At 41.1% G+C, this 23,916-nt stretch overlaps 3 protein-coding genes across 4 annotated transcripts in view; 2 read left to right on the top strand and 1 right to left on the bottom strand.

Moving 5' to 3' along the window:
* The first annotated feature begins 2,373 nt into the window (after window positions 1-2,373).
* LOC27206223 lies at window positions 2,374-3,024 on the top strand. The gene has a single exon (XM_016169538.3). The coding sequence runs from the start codon at window positions 2,458-2,460 to the stop codon at window positions 2,695-2,697; it is 240 nt and encodes a 79-aa protein (XP_016031904.1). The 5' UTR covers window positions 2,374-2,457; the 3' UTR covers window positions 2,698-3,024.
* Window positions 3,025-4,435: 1,411 nt separating this feature from the next.
* On the top strand, window positions 4,436-5,083 carry LOC27206224. Its single transcript, XM_016169539.3, has one exon. It carries the CDS (start codon window positions 4,517-4,519, stop codon window positions 4,754-4,756), a length of 240 nt encoding a protein of 79 aa, XP_016031903.1. The 5' UTR covers window positions 4,436-4,516; the 3' UTR covers window positions 4,757-5,083.
* A 777-nt stretch (window positions 5,084-5,860) lies between these two features.
* LOC6738081 (echinoderm microtubule-associated protein-like CG42247) overlaps window positions 5,861-23,916 on the bottom strand; it is a 41,216-nt gene continuing 23,160 nt past the window's right edge. The window contains exons 1-11 of one of the 2 annotated variants that reach the window (XM_039293284.2): window positions 22,311-22,754; window positions 17,059-17,253; window positions 9,649-9,765; window positions 8,984-9,372; window positions 8,774-8,923; window positions 8,479-8,650; window positions 8,322-8,417; window positions 7,859-8,257; window positions 7,357-7,774; window positions 6,878-7,274; window positions 5,861-6,756 (exon numbers count right to left, since the gene is read on the bottom strand). In XM_039293284.2, the coding sequence (XP_039149218.1) occupies window positions 6,603-6,756; window positions 6,878-7,274; window positions 7,357-7,774; window positions 7,859-8,257; window positions 8,322-8,417; window positions 8,479-8,650; window positions 8,774-8,923; window positions 8,984-9,372; window positions 9,649-9,765; window positions 17,059-17,253; window positions 22,311-22,379 (2,556 nt within the window). In that variant the 5' untranslated portion in view covers window positions 22,380-22,754 and the 3' untranslated portion in view covers window positions 5,861-6,602. Of the gene's footprint in view, window positions 6,757-6,877; window positions 7,275-7,356; window positions 7,775-7,858; window positions 8,258-8,321; window positions 8,418-8,478; window positions 8,651-8,773; window positions 8,924-8,983; window positions 9,373-9,648; window positions 9,766-17,058; window positions 17,254-22,310; window positions 22,755-23,916 lie in introns of those variants that run through there. The other variant, XM_016171497.3, reaches the window with a different exon arrangement.

Genomic DNA, 23,916 nt, shown 5'->3' with positions numbered 1-23,916 from the left:
TTAAAAATCGAAATAAAATATATTTTATTTTCTTTGACTAGTGCTGTCCCGTTTCTTAAGTCTTTGAAGACCTTATTATTAATTCGTTAAGTAATCTTCAAGCATTTGAGGACAAATTTAGATTGGCGTAGTAATTTCAATTTGCACAGAGAACGTGCTTGGTTCTAAGAAATCTTATTTTGCTTTATTCTGAATAGAACTTTTGCTTGGGTTATATTTCGGCAAAGGTTTGGAACGAATTGATTCGCCTTAGAAGTTGGCGACATTGTCGCCAAAATACAATTATTCATCGGGCACGTAACTGACTTTTCACCCAAAAAATAATAGAGAACGAAAACTAAAGAAGATTTTGCAGTGAAGTAATTGTGCCCAGGAATGTTCAGGCGTTGCAAATTGGAACATGCACTATAGGATGTAAAAGGATCGGGGGTGTATTTGTGGACATGCAACGTTTAGTCTGACTCTACATCCCTCAAAAAAAGTGTGTCCTATAGACAAAACCCATGCTGAGCCCTTTTCGGGACACAAAAAGATCCTGCACACACTTCTTCGGCTCCTCAGCGATGCGTACTTGTTGTTCGGGTCACGTCACGCTCTTTACCATCGGATCCCATTTGTGACATTTGACAATTATTCATTTTTCGTTTTATTCCTTAGAAATAAAACTCGGCCGGATCGCTTCGAATCGATTGGTTCCAAATCGTTGCGATTCAATTGCGAGTTGCCTTTCTGGCTTTTTGGCATCCTGTTGCCATTACCATTTCGTCTCAGCTGTTCGACACAATCTATTTGGTGTTTTACGCTCATTTCGGGATGAACAAAGTTTCAACCTCGGAATGTGGAGAGTTTTCGGTTATGCGTAAATCGGAGTAAATCGAAATACTCCTACGAAATGATACGGTGCAAATCGCAATTTTCACGTTAATCCTAATTATCCTTTGAACTTAATTGCTTAATTAGAAGACTATTCGAGTGTGGTGTGTCGCAAAGGCTGGACTGAAGGTGTTCTTATGGAATTGGTAGAACGAATTTGATTTTGATATCAGTTATTCTCGGGCGGTTCATTAATACAAACAGCGTGTCCTAATGAAAACAGGATAAGATATGTGGTATCAAGGTCGGCTTCTATTTTTGAAGGTTTGACCGCATATGTGTTATCACAGGAGGATAAGATATGAAAGGGAACGCTCCCATTACGGTAATCAAATCTTTGAATATTTCATATAATTAGAGGAAAGATATCTTTGTTAATACGGCACATCAATGGCTTTGAAGATTTTACCTGTAACACCATTGCAACAGACCTACATTAAGATAACGTTTATCATTGTTGAAAGAAAATATACATAGTAGTTCAATAATTTTTTATAAGTAATCTACGCTTTTCCTACCTCAAGTATTCACTTGTTGCTTATGATAATAAAAAAACAAAAAAGAGAACTAACTTCGGCAAGCCGAATTCTTTATGCTACTGCAGTACTTCTATATTTTAATAAAAAAATAATGCATTCCGAAGTCAACACTATGATAATATAATGTATTTTATTCCGAATCCGATCCCATGACAGCAATAGTCGCCCAATTTAGGCAGAACATATATATTGTCATAGAACTGGTCATGATTAGAACATTTAACCATTTAGGCAATAATTACTATGACACTTACATGAGAATTCGTCTGATATGGACCGTTTGGAAGAACTCTTTTGGAATAGGTTTACGTTATACATATATATTCAAAATATACATACTTTCTGTGCAAAATTCTGACCGTTATCAATTAAACATACCCTCTACAAGGGTACAGGGAAAATCGCAATTAAGTTAAAAAAATCTTTGAGATTATTGAACCAGCTAGTTCGCACTTTCTTGCACTTGTATCAAAGCTGTCCGCATGAAACCTCTCCAAAACGTATTTATCTTAAACTGTAATATATAAAAAATACTAAATACTATTTTTATAAGAATGTTTTGTATTTAATTAAAAGTAACATATGCATTGAACCCAATTATCAATAGTAAACACCACATTTAAAAACAGACTCTGTGCTCTAAGATAGGTAATCTTAATTTGTGAAATGGGATACTAATCCTTTATTGATGTGATCCGCCTCATTTCGTGACTCTTTATTTTCATTACAGATCTTGTTTGTAATCATACTCAACCAACCGAAGAAGTACCCGCAGTAATTGCAATTAATTTGGAGTGCTCTTAGATAAGTTGCAACAATCAGAAAGCAGTTGATGTCAGAAAATACGTTATCATGTCCCGACCTACCTGCAGTCTCGATGACGCATTTCATCCCCTTCATCCTTGGGATTTCGGAGAGCAGGTAGGGAAGGACCCTCCAAGTCATTGCACCACCATCGGGTATAAAAGGACGAGCAGCAAGACCAACAGCATCATTCGATCAACAGTTCTCCATCCGAGCAGATCATCAGTAACCATTCAGCAAAATGTTCGCCGAAGCCGCTCTTGTTTCCAACTTTAATGGAGTGCCAGAGAAGAAGTCTCTCACCGGCGCCTCCACCAACCTGAAGAAGCTGCTGAAGACCATAAAGAAGATCTTCAAGAACTCCAAGCCTTCAAAAGAGATCCCGATCTCCAACATCCTTTACTCCTGCAATACTGAGGAGGAGCACCAGAATTGGCTCAACGAACAACTGGAGGCCATGGCAATCCATCTCCTCCACTGAGTTCTTCTGGGACATCCCCTCCATCGAGTATCTGTGATGTGACCTGATCAAAGGGTCTATAAATCGGCACTCCGGCTTTAATATCCAACTGTGATGACGAGAACACGAGACTGACTTGTGTGCCTTGGAGGTGACAAACTTCGCCACCTCCGCCAACTGTACATATCAAACTAGCTGCTAAAATGTCTTCAATAATGCTTTAATGTAGTCTAAGTTAGTATTATCATTGTCTTCCATTAGTCTAAGAAAATCATTGTCTTCCATGTTTGTTTGTTAGGGTATAAAACTAGGTTAAGAATAAAAATCCCTCGCGGAAAGAAAACAAAACTTCATCGTATTATTTTTCTTCATGCTATTATTAGGTTCAATTATTTGTTTTGTGTTTTCAATATCCTAGAAGATATATTAGATGAACACAATGGTTTAATTATATTGCGATTAAATAATTACTGTAATTACTGTATAGTGGGCGTTAGAAAATGTTCAAACTAAATTTATCTCGGTATTTTGCCATTGATAAAAATGTTTTTAAAAGACAGAACCGAATATTTTATACTGGCGAGAAAACTACAAAGTTTGCAATAAAGACCGACATCAAATCTTAATTTAATTTAATTTGAATATAAAATTTTTTTAAGTAAAAGCTATAGTGGGAATGTGTAAGCCATCGCTTATTTTTTCTAAGAAAGAGCTCAATATTTGTTTGAAAAAGTGTTTTTTCGTTGCCAAACATGCTTTATTCCTTTATTATATATATATAAGAACATATACTTTGAACTAATGCATCGGCAAGAAATTTAGTATTTCTAAATTGAACTTCCAGAAGATCTATTAGATATATTTTCGACACCATGACTTGGAAATAAAAATTTTGTAAACATATTCAGTATTTTAACATCTACTCTGATAAAATGCGTCTAAGAAATGAATGCTTTAAATTTATTTTCTTTTCTAAAATACCAATCGAAATATTATATAAAAAAATTCATAAAAATATAGTTGTTTTTATACAAATGTAATTTTCTCACTCTATGTAATTCCTTGAAGGTGATCCATAGTAATCGGCCGCAATGCAGATGCAAGGTGCACCGGACAGTCGTATTCTAATAAATGTTTGAAATAACAAAAAAATTTAATTGAATCAATTATCGATTTGAAAAAAATTTAAACGGTTCACATAGTTAAAGTTGCAAATTATTCGGGAATTTGACATCTCAAAAACTCAAGTTTTTTACTTCGTCCAATAGTTAGCATTCACAAATCTAATTGCTCGCTGTGTTGCATGCCTTAATGCATATAACTTTTATGTGTTTTTATTTCTTGTCGAATATTTTTATCTATTGCTTTTTATAAGATCGTTTTTGTAAGATCGCTATTATTTAACGGTAAGTTTCAGAATGTCTTCAGAGTTTCAGAAATAGTTATAAAAATGTCTTATTTTCTATAGCCAACATTACCAAAATATGATTAAACTAGAAATCTAAAAACTAATAATGTTGAAATTAGGCAGGTGGAATATAACTCACATGCTAGCCCTTCAAGTAGGCAACACATTGTGCAAAAGTACAGCAAGCAGACAATTTTCTAGCTTGTAACTTTCTTTATGTCATTATTGTATTCGTTTTAGCCAACTCACCATCTAAAGAACTGCTAATTCTACCTGCAAAACGGTTTTCATCCCCTTACCCACTGAAATTTTACAAAGCAGGTAGGGAGGATTGCGAAATCTGTGGGTATAAAAGACCGCGCAGCTAGACCAACAGCATCATTCGATCAACAGTTCTCCATCCGAGCAGATCATCAGTAACCAACCTGCAAAATGTTCGCCGAAGCCGCTCTAGTTTCCAACTTCAATGGAATGCCAGAGAAGAAATCTCTCACCGGCGCCTCCACCAACCTGAAGAAGCTGCTGAAGACCATCAAGAAGATCTTCAAGAACTCCAAGCCTTCGAAAGAGATCCCGATCTCCAACATCATTTACTCCTGCAATACTGATGAGGAGCACCAGAATTGGCTCAACGAACAACTTGAGACCAAGGCAACCAGCCTTTTGTGCTGAACTCTTCTGGGACATCCCCTCCATCGAGTATCTGTGATGTGACCCGATCAAAGGGTCTATAAATCGGCACTCCGGCTTTAATATCCAACTGTGATGACGAGAACACGAGACTGACTTGTGTGCCTTGGAGGTGACAAACTTCGTCACCTCCGCCAACTGTACATATCAAACTAGCTGCTAAAATGTCTTCAATAATGCTTTAATGTAGTCTAAGTTAGTATTATCATTGTCTTCCATTAGTTTAAGAAAATCATTGTCTTCCATGTTTGTTTGATAGGGTAAAAAAATAGCTTAAGAATAAAAATCCCTCGAGGGAAAACAAAACAACTTTTGATCTTTTCTATTCTCTTCTGCGTTAAGGGCACTTGAAAATTTTATTACAAAAACAGTAAAATATAACACTGTCCAACTATTAGCTCAATAGATGTGCAATAATGACTAATTTCTTGGAAGCCCAAAACATGTCATTTTGGTCTATTGCTATTAAGTATTTCTATGTGACAACTCTATTCTTGACATATGCCTTGATACAAAGTTTCTAGTTTAAATAGGTAAGCAATCGCATATACTACTACTTAATATACTTATAGATCTTGTGGTAAGGTGAAACATTTAAATACTTATTAGTGGTAATGGCAGGCATATTAAAGTAAAGAAAATATTTGAAATGAAACGGATATAAGATGGTAGGAATATTATTATTTAAATTCTAAGACGCACGCCAATCATTTCGACTTAAATTAAATAAATAAAGTGCTTAAAACTGTAGTTACCTTATTAAACTATCACATTTCATGAGTTTGTAAAGTACTTGTTGTTTGTAAAGTACTTGTTGGTTCAAGGGAAAAACGAGTTTTCTGATACCACATTTTAGATTAACAAAAATAAATAGATTATTTAAAATAGTTTGCATATTAAACCTGAAAATAGAAAAAGTAAAATCAAACAGCCTCCAATGCCAGTTACTTGCAAGAAACCCCCTATTTTTAAAAAGTTGGTATTCTATGGCTCAGGCTCAGTGGCGCCGTTGTTCCTCACCTATCGAGTCTGTTTTCAGAACTATGAGCACAGGCGAGTCTCGTTTCCAAAAATAATCGATAGGCGAACTGTTGCCCGGGCTTTTTGCTCCGTTTCAAACTGTTTATTTATTTCAACGCTTATAATAAAAGTTGCTGTAACAATACACATTCGATATATGTATATATAAGTATATATGTTGGAAGTGCACTTGGGTTTCGTTATCCGTGTAGGTGATTCGGGTGAGATGTATGTCTGTTTGTCACTTGCTGTCTGGTTTGCTGCATTTGTTCGGAAGAGTTCTGACAACTTTCTGGAAGATGAAGTATTTATATGCGGTTTCGTCGTTTAGGGTTATAGTTTTAGATCCACCAGTGGCATGTAGAGTTTGTTCGAGGGGCTCAAACAAATGTGGAGCGTAGGGGACAAATGCAGATGGCAAGACCGAAACGGAAGAATCAATTTCTGAGTGGAAGCCGACTTTTGGATTGCTGGACTGCGGTGCTCGTTGCTAGTGCGGGTTTCTTTTTTCACTTTTCTCAAAATCTTCTCGAAAATGTTGAATTTCTCTCGTATTAGGTGCAATTATCTAATATCAATATTTTGTTCGTCTAAAACCAAAAACGGAACGCTGGCCAATTGTAGTTCGTCTGGGTCTAGCAAGCAGTTCGCCGCCCATCTCCGATTTCCCTCGTACTCAGCACTACGGATAGTCCACCGAATCGCTGTCGAGGATCGTAGAGGAGACCCTCGAGGCGCGGCGGTGCCAGTAGTCCGAGTAACTGGCCTCGTACTGGGCGGCGGTGCGGTGCCACGGTGGCCATTTCAGCTATTCCTCGACAATGTCCCACACCATCAGGGACGCATCTGTGCCGCCCACGGTGATGAGCGTGTGGTCGCCGCACAGGAAGCGGACGCAGGCCAGCATCCCGGAGTACACCTTCGACTCGTGGAACTCGGCGCGCGGCGAGATGCAGGGATATCTAGATAAAATGGGATAACATTAGATTTAAGGCTATACAAATCCAAGAGTTCAAAGAGAGGCAAACGAATTCCCCTTATCGAAAGTAGGGATGTTATATAAAAAGTATTCCCGAGACTCACCTGAACAATCTCAGATAGCCCTCGGCGTCACCGGATGCCAGCATGTCGTGGGCGGCGGAGCGACTGCAGGTGGCCACGATGGTGTTGGTGGTGCTGTAGTAGCGGTTGCTCCACTGGCCCGCCACCAGGAAGCCCACGGTGCAGTTGTTGGTCAGCCACTTGACGTCCTTCATGGCAATGGGACTGCGCTCCGGGGACAAGGACTTGGCATCCCAGAAGAGCAGATCAAAATCGATGGTCACCGTCTGCACAAAGTTGCCGTCCATGCTCCAGTCCAAGTGGGTCAGCGGTTGCGATCCCCGGATCTTGTTCACCTTCTTGTACGAGAAGCCGTCGCGCGACACGCGGAACAGATAAATGCTACCGTTCTGGGAGCCCATGGCTATCATGTCGCCAACTGCAAAAAGGATAACAGGTGAATTTTATATTTTTAAGATTATTAACTATCGATGTAATACTATTTAACCCTGATATCTTACCCTGGTTGTAGGCCACGCAATTAAGGGGCGAACCGCAGACCCTCAGGGTCAGCATGACTGCCCCATTTTCGCAGTTGATGACCAACAGGTGACCTTCGGTGCTGCCGGCGGCCAGGGTGCCGAATGGATGGAATGCCAGTGCCACGCACTCATAGCCTGTTTGAATGGTCCAGATGAGCTTGTTCTTGCGCCACAGGGCCACGTGCTTGTCGTGCCCGGCGGTGGCGTACAGCTCGTCGTCCGGATGGGCTGCCAAGCCCCATAGTTGACGTCCGTGGCCAAAGACCACCTGGGTGAAGCGGCGCTGCAGCGAGCCCTCCAGGATGTTGTTCCGCGTGGTGCCCACGTAGATGTTCCCGTCATTCCGCCCGGGCCGCTGCGGATAGATGGTACGTACTCCACCCGCGGCCTCCGGGAGCTGTGGTTTTGAAAAGTTCAATTAGCTACGTTCCCCTGTTCGTACATGGAATCAAAACAAAAATCTGCTTAGTCCGAATCTTACCTTAGTATCGGCAATCTTCTTGTAGTTCTGCAGGGAGTCCCAGGCGGCGATCTTGCGATCCTTCTCGCCTCCGGAGAGTAGGGTGCCCTCGCCCAGCATGATCAGGCATCCGATGCCCTTGTTGTGCGCCTCGAACTCCGTGCGGACGAAGTAGGCGCCATCGGAATCCACCGAGTAAATGGTTATGAACCCATCCGAATCAGCAGTGATTACATCGCCATCCGGCTCGAATTGCACACTGGTGACATGGGAACGCGACGGCTGCTTCACGATGTCCGTGCGCTCAAAGAAGCCATCCTTGCGCCGGTGCCAGAAGGCCAGGTGACCACGTCCATGGGTGATGATGAGATTATCGTCCAGCGGGTGGAAGGCAGCCCCCGACAAACCCTCCTGCAGGGTCTGTAATTGAGTCGAGAATCGGAATTAGGACGCTTCTTAAGTGGGCTGGATTAGGCGGACTTACGGCCACTTTGCCCAGCAGGTGACCCCACTGCCACTGCCACACGGACAGAATGCTCTCGCGTCCACTGTCCACCGCCAGTATGTAGCTACCTCCGTTCTGCCGGGGAATTCCATTGGTTAGTCACTAATTGGGTTTAAGTCCTGGGGGCATGACTTACCAGCTGCGAGAAGGCCACTGCCGTCACCCCGCTGTCCAGTTCGCCCATGCCAAAGACGTAGAGCGTCTGCAGGGACTCGGTGCTCCAGATGCGAACGTGCGCCTGCGACTTGCGATCTCGTCCAGCTTTCTGTCCTGACGCAACCAGCTCCCTAGACGGATGCACATCCATGCTGGAAGAGAATAAATGTATTTAGGCTTGTAACTTAAGGACTTGATTTTACTTTTAATTAAGGGAACGGGTTAAACAATATAATCGTAAGTTAAAAACTTTAAATATTTATTTAATTACTTACCACATGATATCCTCGGTGTGTCCGGTGTAGTGTCTCTGTGCATCCTCGTCGCGGTCAAAGAGTACGGCCACGGCAGCCACGTAGTAGAGCAGTTCTCCGGAGGGCAGAACCCAGAGATTTCGCCGCGCATCAATGCCGCGATAGCCATGGCTAAAACAGTCGAATCTCTGTAGGATTGGTTGCAACAGAATTCCAATTCAATATACTTACACCCATTGGAGTTGCAGCTTTTTGTCCGGCGGGGAATTGTCGGCCGGCGCATGGTGAACGGGCGGATAGAAGGTGCGCCGCAGTCCCCGGATTGTGACCTTGGTGGGCTCCTCCTTCATGATGTCCAGCATCGTGTACTCGCCGTTCGGCCGCAGGATCTCGCTCTCCGGAGCGTACAGAATCCGCGGTCGGCTCTTGCTCCGCGGACGGGCGCCTCGCAGCGGCACCTTGGGCAGCTCATCCGTGGGCAAAATGGGTGCGGCGGCCACCACCGAGGGGCGGGACCTGGAGCGCCGGATAGGTGAGCCGGCAATCAGGGCCGTTCCCGTGGCCAGGTAGAAGGTGTCAACGTCGGCGAACTCATTCCGCAGCTGAGAAAAGCTGCGCACCTAAAAAGAAAATAATATTTTATTAATATAATAGAAACGATTGGTAAGTTAATAGACAGGATAATATTTATGTTATATAAAATTTATGAAAAGCTATATATTGTTTGGGTTCCGATCAAGTGTGAAATACCCAAATTGATGTTTTTTGGCGCCGTGCGTGAGGGCAATTTGTCAAGCAATTTCGCAAGTCGGCTAAGTTCGGTTCTTCATTAAGTTATTAGGCCGTGTCAAGGTCGTGCAGTTAGCAGCCCGGCCACCCTCTGGGCATATACATACCTCCTGGCCAGTGCCTGTGTACATTTTCTTTGCTCCGTTAATTTTCAGCACTTGACCCAAATCCTCGAGCACTTCCTCGAACGGCTGCGAGGTGCGTAGGTTCAGCAAAACGCGACACTGAAAGGGGAAAACAGTGGGTGATATGGCATGAGTATATAGATTTGTATATGTGTAAAATCACGTGTTAAATCTGGACGGGTAATTAGTCTGGCAAGTGGCTACATACACGTATGTGCCACGCGGCCCTTTCAACACATTTCACTTGACCCGCGGTCAAAAATTTAGCCATGGCACGCAACTTCCGTTCGTCGGCTTAAGGGCCCGACTTTCCCGATTCCCTCTAGGTTTTAGTAATGCTTATAATTATATGTTGTCGTCGACTTGCGTCCTCGCCGCATCCTCCAGCCACATCCACATCCACTTTCCTTTGAGGCTTGCCCCACAAATCGAGTCTGTGACCCAGTTTGCGTTTTCTTTTAATGCTTAATACATTTTATTTGTTGCAAAAAGCAATCACGCGAAAAAAATGTGACTAGTCATTAAGAAAATTCTGGGATTTAAATGATGTGCACTCACAAAATAAGACATTAACATCTTATAGATATTAAAGGAAATACATTTGGAAATTGTAAAATGAATTAAGAAGTTATAATTTGCTTGACCAATTTGAATGGTTTCTCAGTGCATGCAGCATTGTTTGCCTGCGCCCCATTGTAGATATGCTTATTGTTGTTGCACTCGAGCTCTTGCGCTCATAATTGGGTGCACCCCACGCACACCACCGCCCACCACCCACACACAAAACCACCCAGAGTGAAGGCCATGCTTTGTTGCATTTGTTGGGTGGCGCTTGACTTTGGCTTTTCTGCTTTCCCTGCTTATTTTTCAAGTGGAATACTTGAGTTTTAATGACCTTCAAGGCCTTGATAACAGTTATTCACGCGTGTTAAAGAAGAATTTGTCTCTCCACTTCTGCCAGGATCCTCCATCTCCATCATCATTTTCCTATAATAAGGACTCGCTCAGAATTAAAGCAGCTGCCACGGAAGTTTTTATTTGGCCGAAAAGGACGAGGTCCTGCATCCTGGTCCAGAGACAACGATAAACTTTCGCCGTTGTCTGGCCGAGCTTGGTTTAATTTATGTATTTAGTTTGGCTTCGGAAAAGGCGTCCGTTTAATGGTTTTATGTCCGTGTTGAGTGGTTTTCCCCGCACATTGCTGCCACTTAATTTTCCCACCCAGGTCGGACTGATTGTCGGCAAACAGGAACAGAAAAAATAAACCTAAACCCAGGGCTCCAACTTTTCCCTTCTCCCCAAAAAGTCACGCATTTATCCAGCTCATTTTGAAGTTTTTGGCGAAAAGTTGGAAATTTGACTGTTTGCTAGGCTTGACCGAATATCAAAACTTTTTCGGTGAATTTGTGAATCAATTATAATTATCATCGAAGTAGGCCGAAAACTATCAGTTGAAAAGTTTGTTGTCAGCCGTTTTTTCTGCCCATTCAATTTTAAGGCTAATAGCTTTAGAATAATTCTAGTTTTAAGTTTTAGAATGGAAGAATAATGATATATATATATATTACTTTTAATCAAGTTTTTAAAGCCAAAACATCATCTTGGATAGGTGGAAAAATCAATTTTACGCTTTCGGCTTCGCTTAAAAATTTTATGTATTTTCTTTGCCATTTCTAACCCCTTTTTCATGGCTAGCAATTTGATTTACACTGACGACCATTTCGACTACCGAAACGCATGTCTTTTATGGGTCGTTAGATGGTCCGGTTCTGGTCCAGGTGTATACCATTTTCCAGCCGGACCACACCGGACCCCATGGATTGTGCCTCTATTTATCACAATTTATTTACGGTTTATCAAAGCGCAGCACCTGCGACACAATTGTCCGGCAAAAATGTTTTCAAATTCAAATGTTGATGGAAGAGTTGGGCCTTTCATCAAATAAATGGACAATATTCTAGGATGTGGATGCAATTGGAAGACTTAAAGGTAAAAAATATTTATTAAGGGGAAACTCAAATTTATGTTTTATGAAATGGAACATGGCAAGATCTAATACTCCTTTCAGTACATTTAGTTTCACTTCACCGAAAAAGTGTCAAATTTTTGCCAGAACTCGAACAATATTATTTAAAATATTTCCGGAGGGTAAATGAAAATTTCATTAAGTATGCTTACTTATTTAAATAAGTATATTAAATTAAACTTAAGAAGAGTGTCTAATTTTGCCGAGAACTCGAACCATATTATTTACTCAATGTATGGTCAACTTAAAAGCAGCTCCGAGTTCCCAAAGCGATAAAGCCAATATCCATTAGGCAAATTATTGGCCCATTTGACATTAAATTTCTAGCTGCATATGGGTAAAGTTTTCCTAAACTTTTCTTTCGGCAGTCCAATCGAGTGTCACTTAATTTGCTGGAAAATTAATTGACAGAACAGAAGCTGAAAAGATGCTTTTAATAATTTAGTGCAATGCATTTCAGGCCCGAAAGACTGCAAACTATCGATGTGTGTGCCATAAATTATGCATGAATGTGTCTCTGGAACTTCCTATTCGCACACCCTCATGATACGCATACGTATGTGTGTACGTATAGATACATCTGGGCACTTGGGAGCCATTGCCGTCCTTAAGACGCCTTGATGAGGCATATGGGCTGCCGACATGGACTACAAACAAATATAATTATGTGAGCAAATAATTACATTATCGGCTACGTTGCCAGCTGCAATCACGTGACCCCAAACAAATGGCGTTTGTTAAGCCAATTACGTGCACTTTTCGTAAGCGGCGGCAGGTGGAAATCGGTTGAGGAGAAGCTGGCAAACAGCTGCCGGAAGGAAATGGCCAGGACCTCCATTTTCCCTACGTCCTGTGTCCTGCGTTCTGTGTTCATGTGTTCATGTGTGCATGTGTGCATGTGCTAGTGTGCCAGCGTGAGCGTGAATGTGTTGGTGTGATTTAAATTGTCAGCATTTCTCCTCGTCTGGAAAATTGTCCTGGTTTTTCAGGCATTCAATCGCTCGGCCGTTGCACGGCTGATTTAATCTTGGTGACGTCAAAACCATGCAAATTTTCCAAATATTTTCGTTTGCGGCAACTTCTCCTTCCACTGTTTTTTCTGCAGTTTGCCATCTCCGTACACACAAAGGAATTCCAATAAAATACAAACATGCATAAAACAAAAGACGTTAAACTGCAGCGCTGTTAGTCGTCCTTATTGTTGTCAACGGTCGTTGAGTTGCATAAAGGGAACACAAGTAATTTAAATGAAAAACACAAGAACGACAAAATACCGAAAGCGAGTAAAGTGCGGTACGCGAAATTTAAATGCGACATTACATAAATGTTAAAAATAAATAGTTAAGTGCACATTGAATTGTTTTATAGTTTTCAAGAAGTATATAGGCCAGAGTTCAGCTTTTCCATAGCTCATAGTTTCCCTGTGCATATGTAGGCCTCATATCAATTCGAAAATATTTCCGAGCAGCTTTTCCATTTATTGAAAATTCCCTTACAAGCCTGGAAATTTGGTATCCATGCATTCGTCTGGGATGTGGAAACTGAAACCATTCTTTGAGTTGTTTTTGCGCTTCGAGCTTACTTGCATATTCCCTGCCTTTTTCTGTTTGCCTTCATCGAAAGTCCAAACGAAACACAGAATGTCAGGTGAGGCTGCCTGCTGTCCTTGCTCCCCTTTCTCCCCTGCTAGCCACCTTTCAATGCCCCGGTGGCGTATACTTTATGAAAAAATTGAACCGAACCCCTATGCATGCTCGACATTCGTGCACAGAGAACAAATGCTTATTATGCTTAGGGTTTACATACAAAAGTCTAATCCTCAAAAATCCTCTGCAGCCCCTACACTGATTTTAATTGAATAAACTCAACAATATGATTTGAAATATTGACTATGTTTGCTTTTCATTTGTGTTTTCGTTCTTTAAATTTTAATTTTACTAGTTTTTTTCTGTGCCATGTGCAACCAATTCAAATGTGTTTATAAACACATAATACTCGGTTTTCCAAAGTTTCTGCTAGTACGTCAAACACGTAAGCTGCACGTTGAAAAAGTCAAACAACAAAGTGCAATGCGACACGTTGCACTTTAGTTTGCCAAATAGCCCAGCACTATGCCATACTATCGGGTGATGTATACATGTAGATATATGTATATGTATATTGCGGAGTCGAGGGACCGCCATTATTGAGTAGCCTGCCATTATGCATAGCCTTTTATTGCGGCTTTCAATTGCATTACCCGACGAACACTTGGTGTATCTACAGATATAGATGTCGATGCTGATGTAGACGTAGTGGTAGTGGTAGTTGTTGTGGTAGTTGTATTGGCAGTTGTAGTTGTGCAGCCCAGACACAAACAAATAAACACAAACAAGGGAATTCTCGCAGACTGGGACACAAAATACAGACACAGTCTCAGACAGTAAGTGGGCGGCGGGAGGAGGGGTGAACAGTGTCAACAAATCAGTTAGAATATATAGAAGTTTTAAGGGCAATTGGAAACTATTGTTCAGCAGCTGATTTAGACATTACACTTCAATTTGGATAATTATTTTAAAGAGGGAGCAGTTCATTCCCATACCAAATTCGTTGTGAAAATACGGAGTTTGTTAAACAATAATTATTCAGCAAGGAAAGCAGCTTATGCATAAACTATGACTTCTTTACTTCAGTAAAGTTTCTAAACGAATATAAGCATAAATCTTATATGCACATTTTAAATATGTGATCAAAGAATGGTGTTGAAACTTAGTATTATAACTACATATTCTCCATATTTCCCATCCTACAGTGCTGTAACTTTTAGAGACCCAGGACTCGGGCGTTCGGGGTAATGTACGTGTAATGCAATCGGCGTCAGCACTCCGTACTTTTGGTGTTTTGGCATGGAGTACATGGCTTGGAATACCCAAGCATATATTTGTATATATTTTCGCCAGGACTTCGTTGTCGGTCGTGGGGCGTACGAGGAGCGACATGTCCTTGGCCTTGGTCAATGAGCGCGTGCTGGGTTGGATTGGGTTGGGTTGGGTTCGGTTCAACAGCGGCAACAAACACTATGACTACTACAATTTCCTCTTTCGCCTTTGTTGTCGGTTGTGCTTTGGTCAAATTTGCATTGCAAACTCCATTAGGGTTGTCTCGTGGGTGGCGGGAAAAATGGGGAAAAATCGGAAAATCGGAAAGCGACTCCCTTTGTTTTCGCCCCCTTCCCTTACGCCAAACTCGCCCTCTTTTTTCCATTGTCTTGGCCATTAATGAGATTTGATTTGGGCCTGGCCAACATCCCCGGCACAAAGTACCTGTCACGACTTAGACCAGCCTTTAATTGGCCCGATCAGGTGTGGCCTTCGCCAAGGTTGCAGCCCACGTGCTGAAAGGTGCCGAAACGCCCACAACGTAAAATGTACTTTTGATTCATAAAACTGCACGAATGCCAGCACAAGCACCACCAACGCGACCGGCTGAAAAACAAGGGGCCAACAAAATGTTACTTGCACTTAGCAAAATTACCATAAAACGTTACTACGACAACGGTCGAGGGCGGTGGGAAAATGGGGGAAAACTATAGTGCCGAAGCCAATTCATATTTTAAAGGCATTTTCGTAATAATAACATAAATTACGAGTACGGGTGTGGCGCAACGAGAGCCAAAGAGTTATGGGGCCATACACCTGACTGCAAACTTTTTGCCGGGCCTTCCCTAGTTATTCCCTTTCAAAGGGTCGTGTAGATTTTGGGCAAAGTTTGTTAAAATTTTACCAAAAATGGTAACAAAAATACAATGAAACTTGTATATTTGATCTTGCAATAAAAATGTTATTTTACTTAATGCCCACAACAAATTACAATTATTTTTAATTTCGTTCCCAAAAATGGAGTAATTAGAATGGCTATATTTTCTATTGAGTGTAAGTTATTGGAGCCTGAAACTTAGGTTTATGCGTTTAATATTTTGTATGAAGCCAATACTGCTTTAAATATTAATACTTAAATGATTGAAAGTATCGCAGCTGGAATTGACTTTAGCTCTGCTCAATAAGAGTACTTGAAGATTCGATTCCCGAATCTAAAATTCCTGCCACTTTTTCCTTCCCCGATTTTTTAGCTGTTCTTGTTTTTGTATGTCAGCGGAAATTACCAAATTGACCGTGGCTTCAATTTTGTTGCTGTTGGCCCGACTCCCTGGCTGCATACAATAAAATACAAATTACAGGCAATTGATTTTCCATATGATTGCCGAGGAGCGAAGCCCCCGAAAGTAGGAAAAGGTTAATTGCAGACTTCTGTAGAGCTTATTTCGCGGTCAAAAAAAGTATTAAAGTGGCGCATTTTTTCGCAGATCTATAAAAGTTTAATCACAGCACTCAGGACATTTTAATAGGAAATGCACAAATAAAATGGACATTTTAATATGGCAGGGAAGAGCGGAAAACAGTGGAACTGCATTTGAAAAATGGAAACCGCAACTAATGACGTCCCCGAGGGGCAATCAAAGAATTTCAGCATTCAGAAAAACAAATCAAAGTGGTCTCCACCATCAACTGCGGCTTGGTTAAAATAAAATGTCAAATTATTTATGTGTTGAATCCTTTAATGACAGTTAAGTCAGTTGGGTCACGGGACGCTGAAAAAAAGAATAAAAAATACACTCCGCTGACCATAAAATATTGATGGCAAATATTTATACAAATAAAATCGAATCGGTTTGGCCCTCGACTCCGAGTTGGCCTGCATTTTTTCGCACAACCCACCGAGGCGAAGCGGAAAAGTAAACCACCTCCCGCAAAATGCATTTCACAATTCGCGAGGACAGGTGGTGCATCCAAATAGATATGTGTGTATATTTACCCACTTCATGTGAGCCGAACCCTCTGCATTCCAGCTTTAAATATTTAAACACTTTTTTTCCGTTCTCTGTTTGCTTGAAATATTTGCCTGGCTTTGGCGTATTTCATTGAGCACTTTGCATAAATTTCAATAAACTTTATAGGCCTCTACGCCACGCGGCGCTCTAATGCAATAGTCAAACATAAATTTACATAAATATTGCAGGCCGATGCGCGCTTTAATCGCGGCAATTAAAACATTTGCACAACGCATCGCTGCCCAGGCACAAATACAAACGAAATTGCGAACATAGCGAAAATGCCGCAATCGTTGGGAAAATGCAAGGCACGAGGTGCAATTTTCGCAGAAAGACCCCTCAGCCCGCCCACCACGACCAAAAAATATTTTTGTGCATTGTTGATGACGTGGGCTGGCCGAAACAATAAATGCGATATGGAGCTGGTGGAAAATGACCAGCCTCCTCCTACCCTACCCTCACCCCTTATCCCGACGTCCTGTCAGGACTCAGGACTCACCTGCACCGAATGATCCAAATTATTGATGATGCGTATCACACGGCCGGCGCTGCGCTTTATCGAGCCTGATGTGGTCGATAATGTGCCCAAATCCGCTTCCATTATTGAGGGCTTCCGACTGGCGGGCTTGGAGCCCCATCCCTGATTTCCAGGCGATGCATACCACATCCCGTTCTTCTTGCCGTAGCTGGCAGGCTGTCCGGGTTCGGGAAATATAAGAGCGAAAATGGGTAAGTGGAAGTGGGAAACAAATAAATAGTAAAGGTACGTGCGAATGGCTGAATATTTGGCATTGACTAGTTATCCCATCATCAGAGAGATGGGATGGTAAGTCACTCATACTCGTATGTATGCATGAGATAGGTACAGTACTTACTACTAGTTATAAAACAGGGTTGTGTTTGATAATCTTCTTATAAAGAAAATTATATTTATCCTAATTTAGATGTATCATTTGGTAAATGCCTTGCTTTCAGAGGTTTATATTAATTTTTCTGACAATTACTTCGTATAAATTTTAATATAATAAATAATTCTAGTAGTATAGAGTTCCAATGTGCCACATCACTGCCCAAAAAATCCCTTTCCCCCCGTCGATGTATTGTGCGTATGTATGTATGCCATTTACAGATTGCTGGCATCGCGGCTTTCGTGAAAAATTCCGCGCAAATCTGGAATTAATTAAATTGTTTTGGAGCACGCACCGACCTGGCTTGACCATGGAAATGGATGTAGATGTGAATTTGGACGTGGTGGTCGTGGACATGGACAAGGACACGCACCCACACACACGACACAGTCGACTGCCCAAATCAAGCAAATCCACACCCACCCACTCGAATTCACGCACTACGAGATTCACACACTCCAACTGGGCAGTGCGGTGGGTATTTGGTTTCCTATTTCTGTTTGAGAACCAAGACCTCAACCTTTCAACGCTTGAAGGTATCAAAAATGCTGGCCTTTCGGATGGGATCGTGAGAAATGGTATAAGATTGAGATGAGCTGGGATGAGTCATGTGAGCTTAGGGTATTTAAAGCAAATTATAAGAACTATACATATGTATTATGATCAAGTTCAGATTAAATATGTTCAAAAGGTTTGTGCTTAACACATTAATCAGCCCAATAAACTAAATTGCATTGAAGAAGTTTATAGATAAGGAATGCATATTTTATGGTACTGTCTTGTTCATCATCACATTACTAAGATACCTAATAAAGATAATAAAAACAGAATATATTCTGGTGCCCTTAAGATATAAAGCACACATAAATATGAATGAAATACTTTGCTTTTAGCAAGGATTTTCAATATATTAATATAGCTACCTATCAGATACTATCCGAATCTTTGACTTTCTGGTCTTTACCTTCACAAATTCGAGAACTGTTCGTGAGTTCAGTCTATGGTCACGAAGCCATCTCAGTCTCGCTGGCTCTTGGAGCCAATCCGCAAATTGGAAAGAAGTCGGCCGCAGAGTGCGTGTGTATTGGCATTTGCTTTCATCTCATTGAATGATTAGAGTCACTGACAGTGTGAGATTAGTTGGCCCGCAGTCTGAATAAATTATCAGCCTAATCTGTTTCGCCCAGGCTACTTGCTTTTGAGACTCTCGACGTGGCTAATGCCGGAGGATGAGTTCGAGTACTTATAGTTTCCCTAAGCTTTCCATTTGCCTAATCATCGCCAGTTGCCCCGGGTGAAAATACGACTTTCATTCGAGGCTTGCAGTTCTTTGACAAATATATGTGGCATTTTGCACTTTATTGGGTTGAGAGACTTTAAATTGAGCTGTTCAGCCATCGCATTCAATTTGACAAATGCATTTTTGCTATTTCTCGGTCTGCGGTATATTTCAGTTTCCTGCCACAAACAGAAGTCGGGGCCATAATTCAAAATAAATAAATTGTTTAATTTTAATTGTTTTTCGTCTTGCTGCATCGTCTCGACTCGACTCGTCTCGGTTCGTTTCGATTCGATTCGTTTCATTCCGTTTGATCCGTAGGTGAAAATTCAATTTTAATTTCACATTCGGCTTCGATGGATTTTCAATTTAATTCTTCCTTTCTCGGCACACCTCTTCCTTTTGGCCCCAATGCCAATGCCTCCTTTCTCCATTCCTTTGGCGCGCAAAGGTGGATGGGATATATACAATTATTGTAGACCGAAAACGGGGGCCCAAAAGGACGAAACAAAAAGTGGAGACTGAAATTAATGTAAATTCGTTTTTAACACAATTCCTCAGCCGGCAATTTCACATTTGCTTTGTGGGTGGAACCAGAACACCAGAGCAGAGCACCCAGAACACTCATAGTAACCCCCAACTGACCCCAATATTGTTTTCTGGGATCCTACACACTTGGAGCCCATATAGAATTGCGGGGCGGTGGGGCCCAGCATGTGTACAAGGTTACCATCAAAATCAAGGCTTTTAATTGAAATTCAACAAAAATGCAGAAATTCAAATATGGCCCACTCGGAAATTGTGCTGGTGCGTATCTGTGTGTTTGCCGAGATTTGGCTCTCGTGCAAATGGAAAGCCGGAAAACTCATTGCACGTGTCAATGATTGTTGTTGCTGCTCTGGCTGACGCGGACGGACATTTCCTCCCTTGGCAAAAATCAATTAAAATTCCGCCAAAACATAATAATAAATATATGGCGTTTTTGCCGCCTACTAAAATCGGGAATGAATATATTTTCATTGCGTGCAAAAAGTCTCCTGCGGTGATTTAAATAAAATAGAAGTAAATCATTTCTGCCTATCAACGCATTTATTCTCAATATTCGGCTATGGCTTCCTAGCTAATGCCATATATATATTTAATCAAATTTTATAATTATTTATTGGTGGTAATGCGATTATCGCTTTCAGAATTTTGCAACTAACTTTTAATTATTCAAGGCTTATCCAATTGAACGAGCTTTTGTTGAAAACTTCAAAGCATCGTTGCATTTAAAGCTAAATTCTAGGGCGTCGTAACACTACTGGAAACATTTGAATTTTATTTTGGCCCTACATGTAAAATAAAATTCATTTTCTTAAATTTGAGAGGCTTTTATAAATATCCCATTCTAATAAAAGTAAAATAAAATCTATCAATTTTATCTAAACAATTGGAAACATGTCCAGGATTACATATATTACTGAGTTTCAGACAGACATGCAACGTTTTTTGTAATACAGAATATTCTACGGTATTTACAAATGCGACCCAAAAACGGCAGCTTTGTCTTCGCTTAATTAAAAATGGTTTTTTGAAACGACACAGATTTGTTCGCTTAGCCATTTGTTAGTCTAGGCGCACATGAAAAAATGCATTAAATTGAAAACCCGAATTGGCCGAATAACGTTTTATTTATTTGAGCATAAGGGCCCTGTTTTACATTTTTGACCGAGGGTAGAGATTGGCTTTAAAATTGGTCTAGACTAGTGGGAAAATGGGGCTCCCTTTTGGGGGCCGGGCAGTGGATTTTAGGGGGTTGGTCCTGCCACTTAGCAACTAATATAAGCACCAAAGTGGCGAGCGGGGCAGCTCGGCAAAAGCTTAAATTACGCGCTCAATTAAACTTTAAGCAAGTTGGAAGAGGCCACCAATTCAATACAAAGGGGGCCGGCAAAATCTAAGCGCAACTTCAAAGCCCTTTCTACGTTTGACGTGCAGCCTCGCAGAAAATTCACTGAATCCAAAGCGGGGACCCTAAAAAGGGGGACTGTGGACGAGGATGTGGCGCCTTTTGGGGACGTGGCAGCATCTAAGTGGCAGCTTAAGATGCCGCATTTTACGCATATTTAAGCCGCAGTCCCACTCGGTACACTTTCCCCCCCGGCAATCTTTATGATTATTATCGGTTTCTGGCGTTGGAGTAAGATTGGTTTTTGTTTTGGCGTAAACAAATAAAATAGTTTGCCCAATAAACTGGTAAACATATAAATACATATTGACATTTATGCCTGCTATGGAACCCCAAAGATTCTCGCGCTCTGCTAATGCTAAATGGGTTTTAAAATTTACGGTCAATTTTATGTGTTTTGCCAGGCGTTCACGTAATATTTACTGTTTCACACCTTAGCTGGTTTTGTTTGGATTAGATGGGGATTTGGAAATGATGAAAAATTATTTGGAAAATGCCAGTGAGAGTGATGAATGTGGCTTTGCATTAATACGTTTGCAATTTATGAGGTGGTAATAAATAAATGTTTACTTCAATGCCCAGCTATGTATATTTATTAAACTTGTGGAATAATAAAGTTTTGGCTATTCTATCAAATAACAATATTTGTTGCTCTGCTCCCATTGGGCTTGATTTCCATCTATTCAAGTTATGTTTGCCATTTCATACAGAACTCCCTCGCACACACGCATTTCACTTAATCAGCAGTTTAGAGCAAGTTAGTGGCTAATGTAAATATCATCTACTCAACGTTGTGTGAACTTTTTGGGCATAGCATAAATTTGCACTGACATGGCAGATGCCACATGTCGTACACACAAATGTGCACCGGGAAAAAGTGTATGGATTAAAATGTTGCATAACTTAACAGACAGCATAAAAAGATCAATAAATATTTATTTAAATGTCAATGTTTTCAGCTTTGATTGACCTTTTTTTTACGAACAGATTAAGCCTGAACTTTCTGTAAAGAATTTAAAGAAGCTTACAATCCTACAAACAACACAAAAATGCAAATCGAAAGGCTTTTAAGTTGAGCTCAAATGGACTTAAATGAAAACGAGATTTAATTGAATTAAAAGTTTTAATTATAATAATTGCCTTTCCAGGTTAATTACGACTATATGTGAACTTATTTAACGAAACATTTTCAGTGGGTATTTATTCGTGAATATTCGAATTTCAGTGTCTGCAGTCAAGCGGCATGCCGAAGGCTAAGAGAAATATTTAAAATTGAGCATACATCAACGATGGGCAGCAGGACAGGATTCAGCGGCCAGCACACGTAGACCATTAAAAAACACTTAGAAAAACAACAAAAGTCATTTAAACTTTTTGCCAACTTTTTTCCCGCCACCCGCACACTGTCCTGCTCCTCAATTTCTCTCTCGAAGGCAAAGAAAAAAAAAATGAAATGTGAAATTAAGAGATGTGTGTGGAGATCGTGGGGGCTCGGGGCACTGGGAGCCCGGAGATGTGTGATGTGCCGGACACCGGACTCTGTTCTCTGGACTACAGGACTCCAGGGCTACAGAGTCCGGTCTCTTTGTTTACATTGTGCGGACTGAACTGACCCAAGACTTCGTGGGGGATGTGAGCATCACAAAGGGCGAACTTTCCTCGCTATCCTCGTCGATGTACATTTAAGCGAAAGTTTCTTTCCCGTTTCCCGTGTGCGCGTGGATGTGCGTGTGTTTGTAGAGTGTTCGAGGCACTTTTAATTCAGTTGCAGTTTTATCCGCCGCACAGCATTAAGTCCGCAGAAACGTATAGTCGTAGAAAAAGCGCCGAGTGCAAAATAAATGTAATTTTCTGCGCGCAAATGAGTTAATTGAAATCATTTACATTTAATTGCACTTTAAATTAGTTAATTCGCTAAGGTTGATTTATGCGGAGCGGCGGCGACGCTCTGGCGTCCTAGAGATGGCGATTTTATGGCTATAATTATTGGCTGCACCGGGTTCACATTTCGTTTTGGTTTCGTTGGCGTTCGCTGAGCAACTGAATGAAAGAATAAACTAAAAATGAAAGGCGGCGGCAACGGTACGTATACGTTATACGTGGCGTATACGTTACGCTGTCCTCAGTCGGCGGAGTGACCACGCACACAGCCATAAAACTTCTATATAGCGTGTACATAAAGAATATTCAAATTGGCAACTCAGCACCTGAGTTACCACTTTTGGCGCATTCGAGCATGAAGTGTACTCAACGTACTCAGCGCACTCGTCACACTCACTCACTCACTAACTCACACATTCTCGTGCCCACCTGTGCTCATATTTCTTGTATACTTGTATTTATTTATTGTTTGGCCAAATCAGGGCCGTCAATCTCGAAAACTTCGCGGCCATTAGCCGCCATCACCCAGCTATGCCTTTATCCCCGTGCCACCCATATTTTCCCGCAGTGTATGTGTGCCGCTGCTACCGCCACTCGCCGCATGGGGGCGCTGCTGTTGTGAATCAACAAGGCGTCGTAGAAATTGCGCGCCAAAAATCCGTGGAAATGCACACACACATGCATCTGGCGTGGTATTTGTGTTTGCAAGCGAGTCCTGTACCCGTCTGTGTACTGCTGATTTGTTTGCCTTAAGAGAAACATTTGCTGCATGAGCTATTGGCCAACGCTTAGGCCGTGGGCCAATACACGAGTTATAGCCCAGCCCATATTGGATGTGCATCGATGGAGTAGGAATCCACACCCTGTCGAGCAGAGATGTGGTCGATTATCGAGGAACTAGTTCGTGTGCAATTAAGTTGAACAGCCTATTTGGCAGTTGTCTTCAGAGCCTTTCACAGCCCTTGTGGGCGTGATCTCATAACTAATTAATTCAATTTGCAAACCGTTTTCGTGGAAACTCTCTGTTTAATGTAAAAAACTAGTTTTAAAATTTGATTTATTATAATGCAAGGAAAATAGCATCATAATCCAGACTTCTGCAATGTCGTAGGATTTTATGGAATATTTATCATCTGCTGTTGAAAGCGTTTGTTGAGTCATCCTTGCAACAGGATCAATATTATAAATAATATAAGTTCAGATACGGTTAAATATTTGAAAGGGAAATTATTTTGATCGAAGTCAACTTAAAAAAGTAATTTTTATTAATTATTTACTTACTCCTGTTTTGATAAAACTTTAGTTGGTAGCTTAGAAAAAAAGATCGTTGTCTTAATC

This window comes from Drosophila simulans, chromosome 3L (genome assembly GCF_016746395.2).
Source record: "Drosophila simulans strain w501 chromosome 3L, Prin_Dsim_3.1, whole genome shotgun sequence".
Taxonomy (NCBI): domain Eukaryota; kingdom Metazoa; phylum Arthropoda; class Insecta; order Diptera; family Drosophilidae; genus Drosophila; species Drosophila simulans.
Note: the sequence above shows the minus strand (reverse complement) of the source record. Positions and strands in the feature narration are given on the sequence as shown.

Excerpts from the sequence above, each read along its gene's own strand:
- LOC27206224 (XM_016169539.3), top strand. The coding sequence starts at position 4,517 with ATGTTCGCCGAAGCCGCTCTAGTTTCCAACTTCAATGGAATGCCAGAG.
- LOC27206223 (XM_016169538.3), top strand. The coding sequence starts at position 2,458 with ATGTTCGCCGAAGCCGCTCTTGTTTCCAACTTTAATGGAGTGCCAGAG.